General features: G+C 39.1%; 2 protein-coding genes across 14 annotated transcripts in view; one reads left to right on the forward strand and one right to left on the reverse strand.

Annotated features, from left to right (window-relative positions):
- Positions 1-1,323: 1,323 nt before the first annotated feature.
- PDCD5 (programmed cell death 5) lies at positions 1,324-6,214 on the forward strand. The gene is made up of 6 exons (XM_026058159.1): positions 1,324-1,431; positions 2,100-2,140; positions 3,427-3,488; positions 3,838-3,929; positions 4,183-4,254; positions 5,213-6,214. The coding sequence occupies exons 1-6, from the start codon at positions 1,366-1,368 to the stop codon at positions 5,258-5,260; spliced, it is 381 nt and encodes a 126-aa protein (XP_025913944.1). The 5' UTR covers positions 1,324-1,365; the 3' UTR covers positions 5,261-6,214.
- The window catches only part of ANKRD27 (ankyrin repeat domain 27), a 53,419-nt gene continuing 46,312 nt past the window's right edge, over positions 5,356-12,462 (reverse strand). For 9 of the 13 annotated variants that reach the window (XM_026058054.1, XM_026058073.1, XM_026058081.1 and 6 more), the window contains 2 exons: positions 12,123-12,195; positions 5,356-10,212 (listed from right to left, as the gene is read on the reverse strand). In XM_026058054.1, coding sequence (XP_025913839.1) covers positions 9,934-10,212; positions 12,123-12,195 — 352 coding nt within the window. In that variant the 3' untranslated portion in view covers positions 5,356-9,933. Of the gene's footprint in view, positions 11,897-12,122; positions 12,196-12,462 lie in introns of all 13 variants that reach the window. The other 4 variants (XM_026058120.1, XM_026058111.1, XM_026058138.1 and 1 more) reach the window with 4 other exon arrangements.

Below are 12,462 nucleotides of genomic sequence, written 5' to 3' on the forward strand. Positions count from 1 at the left end.
ATTTTTAAAAACGAGGCTAGAAATATTTGGTAATATTTCTATAGAAACTTCTCTTTTCAGGAAGTTATGACTTATCTACCCTCGTAGAATAGCTTCTAGTGTTTGTGGGTTGTTTTGTTTTTTGGTTAAATAAAATCTAAAAGTGTGATGAAGCAAGCACAGCTTTTAACGAGGTGCAACTCCGACCAACATTAAAAGCTGTATCTGGGATGTGTACGTCTCTCGTTGAGCAAGACCGAAGCTGTCAAGTGAGTGTTTCCGTAACAGTCCCTCGGAGCTGATACTGGAGCAACCTTGCAGCAGTTCAGAGGAAGGCCAGTACCTGCTGTCGGCTTTCTCCACCGCTGCGTCCCAGCTCGTAACCGAGGGACAGGAGGCAGCGTCGCTTCATTCTTTTTTCACAGTCCCGATGGCCAGCTGTGACTTGGACTTGGAAGGAGCAGTTACAGCACGGTAAGTTGCTTCTTGGGGAGTCACGACTGATCAGAGCTTGGGGAATACCAGTCAAGGTCGCACATGCGGATAGCATAACCGAGAGCTTGTCGGGGAGGCACTGCTGAAGCGCAGATAAACTATATTCAGTGGATATGAGAATGGCAGTAAGCTACGAGGATGGAGGAAAACGGACACAGCAGAGCAACGCTCTTTCCCCAGTCCGGCAGCAGCTCGCCTGGCGTCACGCGGAGGCCCTGCACCGCGGCCGCGGGGAAGCACGGCCGGGCAACAAGCAGGCCCGACCCGGCCGCCGGGGCCTCCCCGGCAGCGGCCTGCCAGCACTCCTCAGAAAAGCGGCCATTTCCCCCGCCTTCTCTCCAGCGGATCGCTGCTGCTGCCGCTGCGACCACCCCTCTAGAGAAATTAAACCGCGCGTGGGTCTGCGAGCCCCGCGAACCGCAGTGGGGACGGAGAAGGGCTCAGAGCTCGGACGGGGCCGCAGCGGGGACGGAGAAGGGCTCAGAGCTCAGACGGGGCCGCAGCGGGGACGGAGAAGGGCTCAGAGCTCGGACGGGGCCGGCTCTGACTGCGGCGCCGCGGGAGAGGCGCCAGCGGGAGCAGCTCCCAGACACGGGCGGCCCGGCCCAAGCCCGGGGAAGGCGGTGGCGGACACCGGGGCTGAGGAGAGCGCGGTGGCCGCACAACTGCTGCTGGCCGCCACCTGTATGTCCACTCAGGCCCTCCCGCAACCGAGAGCGCAGCGGCGGGCGGCTCCGCACAGAGCTGCTGCGCGGCGAGGCGAGGCAGCGCGAAGCAGGGTAGGGCGAGGCGAGGCGCTCAGCGCTCGGCGCTGGATTAGTAACGCCTGGCTCGGCGGCGCCGGCGCAGTGGGCGGCGCCCCGACTGCGGCTGCGCGAGCCGCCCGCAGCCATGGCGGACGAGGAGCTGGAGGCGCTGCGGCAGCAGCGTCTGGCCGAGCTGCAGGCCAAGCACGGGGTAAGGCGCGGCGGCCCCTGCCCCGGCCGAGCCCCGCCGGCCCCGGCTCCCTCGGCAGCGGCGCGGCGCGGGGGGGAGGCTGCCCGGGAGCGGCAGGGCCTGCGCCATTGTAACGGGCGCTTTCCAGTGAAACGCGGTGAAGCGCTCGGCGAAGCGGGCAGGGGCCGCTTTGAGGGGGCGTACAGATACAGCATAAAGTTGTTTGCTTGCTTTTTTTTTTTCTTTTGCTACAGCTGCCTATTTTAATCCCAAAATATCATGTTAGGATTGTGTTTTCTTGTATTTCAATAAATATGAAGTGTTATGTTGAATTTCAGGTGTTGCTAGCTGACCTTAACAGGTTTAATGCCTTTGGCTGTTTTCTAGGCCTCAGGAAAGTTTGTTGCCTTAAATCTAAGGAGAAGACCTCATATGTCCAAATCTATGGCAGTCTGGATAAATCCAGTAGCGCTAGTTATTACACTAGCTTACATTATTGTAATGTAAGGAGAGCAACCACGAGTACTGCATATTTATTTGCCAGGGCAGCCAATTCTTATTTTTCAGGATCTAGTCCATGGTCAAGCAGGTTTGGTTTATGTTAATCTCTGCTGGAATATTTAAATTTACAGTCCTGTGTGGAATGTTTTTGGATGATGATAATGATTTATCCTGTTCTTACACTTTAGGATCCTTCTGGTGATCCATCGCAACAGGAAGCAAAACAGAGGTATAAATGGGAGCTGTTGATTTTATTACTTTTTTTTAATAGTGTTCTAAATCTGTTGCTTTGTACTAACTGTTTTGACTATTTAATTTCTTTGGAATACTCAAATGAACTTTTGCTATTGGAAAAGATACCAATAAATAAACTGAAAAGGTAAAGATTTGATCCAAGGGCAACTAACATCTGATTTTTGAGTGGTCCAAGTGTGACTCCCATGCCATGGCTATATTGAATGATCCGTAATATCTCTATTTGCTTGTATGTCAGGCAGTCTGAATTTTGACTATGAAAAACAGCAAGAGCTGCTCTTTTTTTTTTTTTATCTTGGGTTTCAGCTGAATATGATAATCTCAAAATCCTTAGGGATATAATGGGATGATTTGGGGAGTCATTGTCACTCCCACCTGTCTTCTGCTTCTTGAGCTCAGGAACCTTGGCTTTTCAGGGTTAGTGAGTGTTGGTCACAAGAAAATCCTGATACGTGGTTTGGAAGGCTGGCTATTCTTGCTTTAGCTTATTCCCAAAGCAGAATTCCTGCCAAAGCCAAAGTTGTTGGGAGTTTTTTCTGAGTGAGGTTTGGTTCTGCTAGTGCTATGGGAACATGCTCTCCTAGCTGCAATAGAAACCCCAGAAAAATCAAATCAATCAAAAAAGCTGAAACAAAATGCTTGATGTCAGAGTTTAGTTGTGAAAACAACATCTAGCATTTGCACTAGGTAGAAATTAAAAAACCAAAAAAATTAAAAAGCCAGACTTCTGGAAGAACTCAAGGTGCAAGCACATAGTCAAAATTTGTTAACTGAAATACATAAATTTTAGTTTTGCAAACTGTTAGTCAAATGTTTTAAGTATGTGAAGACTTACTGAAAAATGCTAAGTAAATACCAATTTCTGGTGAGTCTTGCAATTGCACGGGTTATTCCTTATGCCTGCTCTAAAAAATACTGCCTTTGAAGCGCCACATGGAACTGAATGCAGAATCTTTAAAGTGGAGAGCATTTGTCTTTCTAGCAAGATGTAACAGTAAACTGTAATAAGCTATACATAATAAACTCTGTCTTGATTTTTTTTTTTTGAAGATTATGTCAGTTACTTAACCCCATCCTCAAAATACATAGAGCTACCCATGACAGAAAGTGCTATGAAAGAAATTGTGAATGTAGGATTGGAAGGGACCTCAAAAAGCCACTTACGGGAACTGAAAGTCTTCTGTAAGCTTGGCTGTTTTGTGCATATTATTTTAAGCACTTAATTTCACTTCTAATATGTAACTAATTTTTCATTTACAGGGAAGCAGAGATAAGAAATACTATTTTAGCTCAAGTTCTAGATCAAGCCGCTCGTGCAAGATGTAAGTATTCAAGTAATTTTCTAGTTAAAAATTCTCTTCTACTATACCCCTGTGCTGCTTAAAAAAATACTGTAATCAATGGGAAGATAGAACTCTTACAGCTTTTCAAGCAATAATATCAGTGATTGGTGGGGATGGGGTTAACTGACATCTGAATGTTTTTAATCAGATGCTTTCTTGAATTAATAACAGTGAGAGAAAAAAATATTTAAACTAATTGGAAACAAATATTTAGAATGAAAGTGACAATGAACAACAGTTTTATAGTGGCATTTGTCACTTTTTTAGTACTGGTAAAGGTATTCATTTTAAAAAGAACAGAGCTTTTTTTTTTTTTTTTTTTTTCCAGTAAGCAATTTGGCACTTGTGAAACCAGATAAAGCAAAAGCAGTGGAGAATTATCTTATACAGATGGCAAGATTTGGACAGCTACCTGGAAAGGTGAGTTATGTTTCTCTACTTCTCTCTTTCTCATATCTATTCATTTTCAAACCTAATGCCCTCAAAAAAGCGTATTTGATGTTTTCAATATCTAAATTACCTAATTGAAAGAGATGGTTGAGAGTTTCTAATTACTATATACTATACAATTCCATCAGCCAAACACCTTTTATATGAAGGGAAAGTGTGACTCGGTTGTTTGAAACTAAGCATCTCAGAATGTGTTTATATGGCTTTTGTTCTGCTTTCCTAGGTGTCAGAACAGGGTTTGATAGAAATACTTGAAAAAGTGAGTCAGCAAACGGAAAAGAAAACAACGGTAAAGGTAAGCTTCATTTCATAAATACAATTTTAATTTGCTTAAAGAATATGAAATATAATCCAATATGAAAACAAATGAGTAGAAAATGGTATGTATTGCATCATTTCACTTAAGGGTAGAACTTGCTTTCTGTTTATCACCCTCTTCCCCACAGTGATAAGTATTGGGATTTAGTCATAGCTGTCCTAATCAGTAGATAATTTGCAGATATTAGCACTGGGGTATCAGGGTTCTGTTGCAAGACTAACAGGGAGAACCTTGTAAACAGCGGACAGTCACAGTAGTGCACTGACCACTAGAAAAGTACTTTTGGCTATAGTAAGTAGAAAATAGCTAGTGCAATTACCAGCAGAACTGTAACAGAAAAGCAGGCTATGTGAATTTCAAAACTATGTTATTGAGAAATGTCTGAAATTCTTCACTGGGTAGATACCTGCCCAGTGGTGAAGATATCATCCTCTAAAAATGTAGGAAATGTGGCAAAGGTATCCATAGTTCTGCAGCATAATTCAGGCCCTAGAAATTCTGTGTGTGTGGACTCTATCCTTATTACAGGAGTGAGTCTCAAGAAAAGTGCCTGAGTGACCTTAAAGAGGTTGAGGGGATGTAGATGATAATGCTTAGATTGTACCAAGTCAGACAAAAGACTTGTCATGGACCGTATCCTGTATCTAGCATTTGCCAGAAGCAAATGTTGGGGAAGGAAGATGAGAACAAGGCAAGGAAAATATGACCTCTGACAATTAGATTATTTCAGGTAGACTAGTTATGTAACGCTCTGCTTTTGTACTGTAGCATTGCAATGGGAGGAAATCTGCTCCTGTGTAAGCTGCAGTAATGCATGCTGTGAGAAGGCACTGAGAATTTTGTACCTTTTGTCAAACGTGTAGAGTTTCAAAGGCTTGCTCTATGTTGGATTGACTATGACCCTTGTATTTTCATTTCATATATTTCATTTTAGTTCAACAGAAGAAAAGTATTGGATTCTGATGAAGAGGATGATTATTAAATACACTGTAAGACTGTCTGCCAAACAACCTGCCTGGAAAAAAAGGCAATATACTGTATCAGGCAGAATGAAAGATCTGAAAATGTTTACGTTACTTTTTTTTTTTTTATAAAGGCCAACAAATGAACTTGTCTTGTAAAAATAAATCTGAGAAGGGGATTTTATAACTTAAATTTTTGCAGTATAAGAGCCCTGAGTAGTGTGGGGTTCCCCACTGCTTCCTTAGCATAAACGTTTTGTTGCCCCTTACTCAGTGTGTAAGCTATGCTTGCAGCACATGCGCACCCTTAACTTGCTGCTATTGGAGATACCGTAACATGAGGAGTCAGAGTACAAACTTGGGAACAACTAGAAGTTTAAAAACTTACCTCCAAGTCTAAATCACAGAAGTTCATATAGAAACAAGATTTCCTGAGTCCATGAAGGAGTCCTATCCAGCAGCTCACTGGCTCTCGAGTCTTTACTGGAAATTTAGAAAATAAAGTATTTTGGTATCAAAGTACTAATGATTGGAGTTTGGACCGGAGGATTTCTTATCAGGCAGTCTGTGTAAAGAAATTGCAACCAGCATGAACTGTTCCCCCATGAAATAATCAGGTTGTCTCAAAACAAAGCAAGTTAAAGTTTAGTGTGTAATACAGCACTGTTCAGACACTTGGTATCGTATGTTCTTTAAACTACCTCCATTTTTATCAAATGGCTGGAGTGTTTCTTATTTTGCAAAAAAAAGACAGTTTTCCTAAACTTTCTGCAGCTCCTGCATGCATAAAATAAAACTGAACTTGTGTTATACCTTTATTCAAAAATATGGTTATGGAAATATAGAGGATAAATGCTGTAACATTGTGTTGATAAACATTCTACCACCAGAAAACCCTTTTCTGACATCACCCGAGAAGCGTGTATGATTCCAAATGCAATGTTTTGGGGACAGAATAAAATTGTTTAAAGTGAGCAGGAGTGGGTGCTTTTTTCACCTTGTGTGAATGTGGCTAAAAAAATTATTAAATTCTGCTATCAACAATGTAAGCTTTATTGCCTTCTCCTTAGAAGGCTGTTCCAAAATCTCAGTTGTAAAGACAAGAAATAACACTTCTAATTTATCTTAATTTCTAACCTTTTGGAAATTAACTAGATTGTACAGCAACATATTTTGTAGACAGATCATAAGTGTCCTGAAGTTGACTTAGCATAGTTGCGGTACGAATTGCTGGGGGAACCTCCCAGGGGTACTTCCTTCAAGTACTCTTCCATTTTAGCCTCTGATCATGGTATCTTTGAAAATTAAGGTATTTTGTAATGATAGGTTTGGTTAAGCGTGTCAAGGGAACCATGCAAACTATTTCATTTACCTCAATCATTTGTTAGGCAGTATCCTTCTAGCAGGATTATAGTGGAACTGTTCAGGATTTAAGTGCTTTCTTATACATATATATCTAAAATGACTGGACATATAATTTTATCCTAGACTGAACACAGTTTTATAAACTGAAGCATGATTTGGTCATTTAAGTAGTCTCAGGTTCACAAGGACAGCTGATACTGTAATAGAGTAGAAAATTCAAATTAACTCTAATACAAATGTGTACTTTTTCTTTAAAACTCTACATTAAAAATATTTGTTAGATATTTAAATATCTAAATTTTGTTGGAAACCACAGCACCAGGTGTGCATTAAATTGCCTTAGTAAGCTACTTTTTTTTCCTGTGAGTCTCATTTCTTTCAGGAAAAAAAGAAATTTCAAAGGCAAGCATTAGTTTAACACTGTAAAATACATCAGGAATGCTTTTCCTAACTCGCCCAACTCCTTGTACCCATATAATTTTAGTTGGGCTTAATGTGCCACACTTACTTACACACACTCTATTACCTGCTGACAGAAGAACAGCAAATAGACATGGGGATATATTGTGGATTGTTTATGTACTGTGAGTGTACAACTCCCTGCTTGAAAAAAAGCCATTATAAGGTGACTAAAACTTCAGAGCTTCCTCTGGTAGGTGCATGAGTATCCCAGTAGAGTGGGCATATGAATAGTCCTCTAGTTAAATAGTCTATAAATTTAAAAAATAAAGTTTACCAAACAATTATATAATTATTCATATCAAGGCTGAAAGTTGGACTGCTGCAGCTGTTTCATTGCTTGCATAGAATGGAACAGAACATTTTATGCTTCAAATGTAAGTATAACAGTACTTAGCAGGTTTTGTTTTCCAGGTGTAAGGAATTCCTATTTGTTTTTAAATAGAAACTAAGTAACTAAATTCAGCAGTTCACATCCTCTCATAACCCTCTCTTTAATTCTCTCTAACCCTTTTCAAAGGTATTTAATCAACAGTATCTTAAAACGTGTTTCCAAAGCTAGTTAACCATACTGGGCCTATTATTAAGGACTAACAAAACTGGCTTGACACTGTTTGATCTTACTGTCGCTGTGTTGACTCATGTTCTGTAAAACTAGATACAGCAGTATAATCGGTACTTCCTCTCTGTAGCAAGATACCACCAGTATTAAAAATCTAATAAACTGATTCTTCCTCATCCATATTGTCAACAGTTTTAGGATGAGAATCAGTCTTTTATTTAATTGCATGGTGTAATTAAAACACAAGTTAAATTACTTCTCACAAGTTAGGTTGGAAATCAGTTATATAAACATTTACCTGTATCTTAAACTTTACAAGTAATATCTAGGTATTTCATAAGCAGCATACCCTAGTATTACACAGGTAATAATTCTTATTTTTATTACAGGTAAGGATAACTGACTTGCTCTAGTTCATGTTTTTAAGAGTTACAGGAAGAAGAAAGCCTGGCCCACACCTCTTCCCTCTTGCCCTTTGGCTTGCAATAGCTGAACATCCATCATACAATTTGTTTTTAACTGGAATTCAAGGCTAGAGAAGAAAACTTTGTATAAATGTAAAATACCCTTCTTTAAATGTTCAGTTTCTCTAACAATTTTGTATTGTACACACTATCAAGTGTGGCAATCCACAAACATAGGACAGAAGGAGGAAGAAGAGAGTCATACAGAAGTTAACAGTAAATTCCAATGGATTCCCTCAATTTACACATAGGCACAAGGTGAAATTTTCAAATGCCTACGAGAACGAAAGTAAGGAAAACTGGATAAAAGATAAAATGTTTTAAATAAGCACTCAAACAGCTTTTTCAAGAATTGTTTTACTGTTTTTTTTCTTTTCCATCATTTGGCACAAATCCCAAGGCACATTAGAAAAATCAGATGAACTCGTAAATTATTAGAAAAATAAACACATTACCCTCATTTCCAAATGTCCATGTATGCACTTCTTGCACAGTTTACCCCTTAGATTAAAAAGTTACTTGAAAAAAATCACCAGTATGTCCTCCAGCTTTGTACTTTCCCAGGCATTTTACTAATACCACAGTTAAAAGAAACAGAATTATTCATAAAAATATCTTATGAAATAAACTGCAAGCTGGACATAATAAGCCAAAAATAAAAAATATTGCAGTTAGAAACCTGGCTTATGCTGCTATTTACACATTTCTCCTACCATAACCACTTCTAAAAATTTTTAACGGAAATAGTAGAAAATTAAGTCCAAATTTAAGTTGCCATCTTGTAGGTATTTGTGAGCTTTCAATTCTTCAGCAGTGATCACCTCTAGAATTTGGTCTATTCCAACAAATGCTTACTGATGTCAGTAGTAGCTTTCAGAATCAAGAAGTCGACCTGTTTAAATAGCAGTCAGATAGGAACAGGCTCTTAAGCAGCGGTCTTGTCTTACCAGTTTTGCCCATGTACGGAATCATGAGTATTTCTGTGTTTTTTGCATGATTTGATTTAGAGAGAAAAAAAAAAAACTTAAAACAATTTTACATGTCCTTATACATACTTTTTTTTTTAATGAGGCTGTGAACAGAGAGTGCAAAGTTTTGCTTCATCAAGTGCTCTCTACCTTTTCTCAGCATCTTGGCTCCTGTAAGACCATGATCTTGCAGACCCAATACAGGGGTGCATTGCAAAGAAATCCGCGCAGATTACTTCCCATTGTGGTAATAGCATGTATAAATCTCTAACATAGTGTCACAGATTTTATCAACTGTTGTTTTCCCAGCTACTGAAATATACAGAAATATATATTATAATGGTTTGTAACATTACAATAAAAATAGAGACATTACTTCTGTACAATAAAGTACAATAGAGAATTACTTCTGGCAATAAATACGTATTTATCCAATATATCTATATATATAAATATTTATATATATTTATCCAATGTAGTGATAAAAACTGAAAATGCAAAAATTATTCAGACTTCTAAAAACAAAGTGGGTGGCTGAAAAGTACAATACAGGATTTTGTTGGTTTACCGTTACATATAATTTTTTAGTAAGTGCTAAGTAGAATAGGAAAGTAATTTTGCTATCTGCATCTCAGTATGTCCCTGTTTGTTGAGATCAATAACAAACTGGCTAAATAGTTATCTCCAAAATAACCAGAGGATTCAGTCTTTAACAGTGCTAGGAACATTCTGCTTCTGCTGACGAATCATCCGTGTGTCCCGTTCGGAAGGCACAGCTTGCAAGCATCCCTGAACTCCTTGATATCCAGCACCGGGATATTGAAATTAAAACCACCTAGTTCTTCAGCTTTTGTCATCAAATTCACACTTCCTTGTCAGTGTTTTGAAAACAAGTCATCACTGCACTCTTTTGACTGTGACATACTTGGATTTCTGGGACTGGCTAAACCGCTTTTATCGCTGACATTCTCTGCTGAAAGCGGCACGTTAACAGTGTGTCTCCGGTGCATTAGTTTACTCCTATCAGGGGCTCCTCTCACGTCATCATGTTTCACAAATTCACCACTGCAGCCTGTGTCAATAATCTTAACTTTGCTCTGGTCCAGCGTTTCAACAGCTTTTAACTTGGTTTTATCAAAGCTTTTAATAGCTAACTGTGAGGGTGGAAAAATAGGACATGTTAAAGCATTGTCTATTTTCTTTATTTTTCTTCATTCCAAAAAGTAAAATGAATATAGTGTTTCTTGAATATAATTATCACATTAATTTCATGGCATTCTTGATAATGAGAACACAGCCAATGATTAAAAATAGCTTACTTTGTAGGCTAGTAATTATCCTCATTATACATATGAGGAAACAAGGAGAAAAGAGGCCAACTTGCCCCAGGCTACATATAAATCAGTACCAGAACTGAAAAGATAATCAAGGCATTCCAAAACTTTTTTTTCCCCTGCACTATCCTAGTATCATCCTAATCATTCGGATCCTGTCATCCAAACACCTTTTTAATGCAAGTCTCAAGATATTTGAATTTCACAGCCATTTCTTTTACCATTAAGTAATACGTAAGCAATAATGCAGCCAGATTCAACCAGGCACTGCTGAACGGTGTTCTAAAGGCAAAACTCTGCTTCCAGATCTTATCTCTCAGGGAAGAGGCCCCTGTAGTCCCTCTTCTTTAAGACTCTCTTTTGGTCACTCCAACTATTCTTGTCTTCCATTTCCATATCTGCTCCTGACTCTTCCTCTGCAGAATGTGTGGCTCTCCTTGATTACTGGCCACTTTGCAAAAGTGAACATAACTAAGGTACCAAAGAGAGTCCAGGCATGCTAAAAAGAGACTTTCTAAGATAAGAAGAATTAAAGGCACAAATTAATTATGGTATCCTTTTACTGAAATAATAGTAACAATATTGAAAAAGTTTCAGAAAAGATTATGCATGACTAAGCCCACTAATAATTTAGAGCTGTATGATCAGTAAATTCACAGAGCCATGACAGTCACACGTGGTCTAAGTGCTATATATCATTGTTGTGTAGTAGCTTCTTGACACCTACCATGCTTTCATGACGTACTGCCTTCAGTTATCCACAACTATAAAATCTAAATCCCACATTTAAAATGGGGTATTATCATTAATACTAGAAAGACTAGAATAATACAGTTTTATGGCATTTCATCTGGCATTTTCAAATTTCTTTGCCAATGTTAAATCTCATAAGGGATCTCTGAAATAGGACAGCATTCCTTTTTAGAGATGGAGAAGAGAAGCAAAGAGACTGCATTTCCAAGGCTACCTAAGTCAATCTAATGGGTAGCTACTGAGCTAACTGGCAGAAAATTGTTAATTTTCATTTGAATAGGGTAGTTTTTCTCTCTGTTTAGCATGCTGAAATGGCTCAGCAGAAGGTCCAATGAGAGCTACAGCCAGTGCAAAGAAGGGAGGGGGAGCACATGCTCTGGGGGAGGGCAGCAGCCAGCAGTTAGATTGGTTTAGGGTGCCATGGTACCCCCAACCGCAGATGAAGTGACTTATCTAAGATCACACTATACATTTGTGGTGCAGCTGACAATGCAACATGCAGTTTGTTGTCTCCCTTGCAAACAATCCCTTCCTCGCAGCAGGCTTATCATGCAAACCCCAATTTTAATCTGGTATTTCAGTGTCTAGCTGTTCCTTTCTCTTCCAACCTTCTGTTTCAACCTACTGAAAAATTTCTCTTGTCAGTAGCATCTCTGCTTGACTACAGCTTTTCTTACATGCTGTAGACTTTTCAAGCCTTGGTATATCCCAGATTTTGCTGGACAAGACACAGACAACAAAGAGATGAAGCCTGCAATAAGTGACAAAGAATAAGAGGTTTAAGAGGTGGTATAGAAGCACCATTGAAATTTGGACAATGAAGAAACGTTAGCAGTTTAGCAAAACAGGTCAGGCCTTTTGGATTCACTGACCACCATTAGTAAAGAATCTTTCCTGTTAGACGTATTATATTAATAGCAGACAATACAAATAATTACTATATTATACAAATAATTCAAACAAATATTTCCTCTTACCTGATGCAATAATTGATAATCAAAATTAGGGACACTTTTATCTCTTGTTATTGTTCTCCGTAAATGTTTTGCTCTAAAATATATTTTAAAAGAATTAAATTTAACTACATAAAGCAACATACTTTCAGCAAGTCTTTCCATAAAAGCCTTGTCACTGAAAATCCACAAGATGGCACTATCTCAACATAAAAAGACTATATTATCTGACAACACCTTTTTTTCCCTGAGAATGATAGCCTACTAGTATTTCCTATATTTTATCACAGAATATATGCCAAAGTTTAAAGAGACCAGAGTCAAAACCCAAACACTGAGTGAAGCACTAACATGATATTTTTAA

The sequence above is a fragment of the Apteryx rowi genome, unplaced genomic scaffold (assembly GCF_003343035.1).
Source record: "Apteryx rowi isolate R43461 unplaced genomic scaffold, aptRow1 scaffold_1, whole genome shotgun sequence".
Lineage (NCBI taxonomy): Eukaryota > Metazoa > Chordata > Aves > Apterygiformes > Apterygidae > Apteryx > Apteryx rowi.

Bases quoted from the DNA above. Each gene is read 5' to 3' on its own strand.
- PDCD5 (XM_026058159.1), top strand. From the start codon at position 1,366: ATGGCGGACGAGGAGCTGGAGGCGCTGCGGCAGCAGCGTCTGGCCGAG. The intron at 3,489-3,837 runs GTAAGTATTCAA...TTTTTTTTCCAG, and splicing joins TCAAGCCGCTCGTGCAAGAT to TAAGCAATTTGGCACTTGTG. The intron at 3,930-4,182 runs GTGAGTTATGTT...CTGCTTTCCTAG, and splicing joins TTGGACAGCTACCTGGAAAG to GTGTCAGAACAGGGTTTGAT.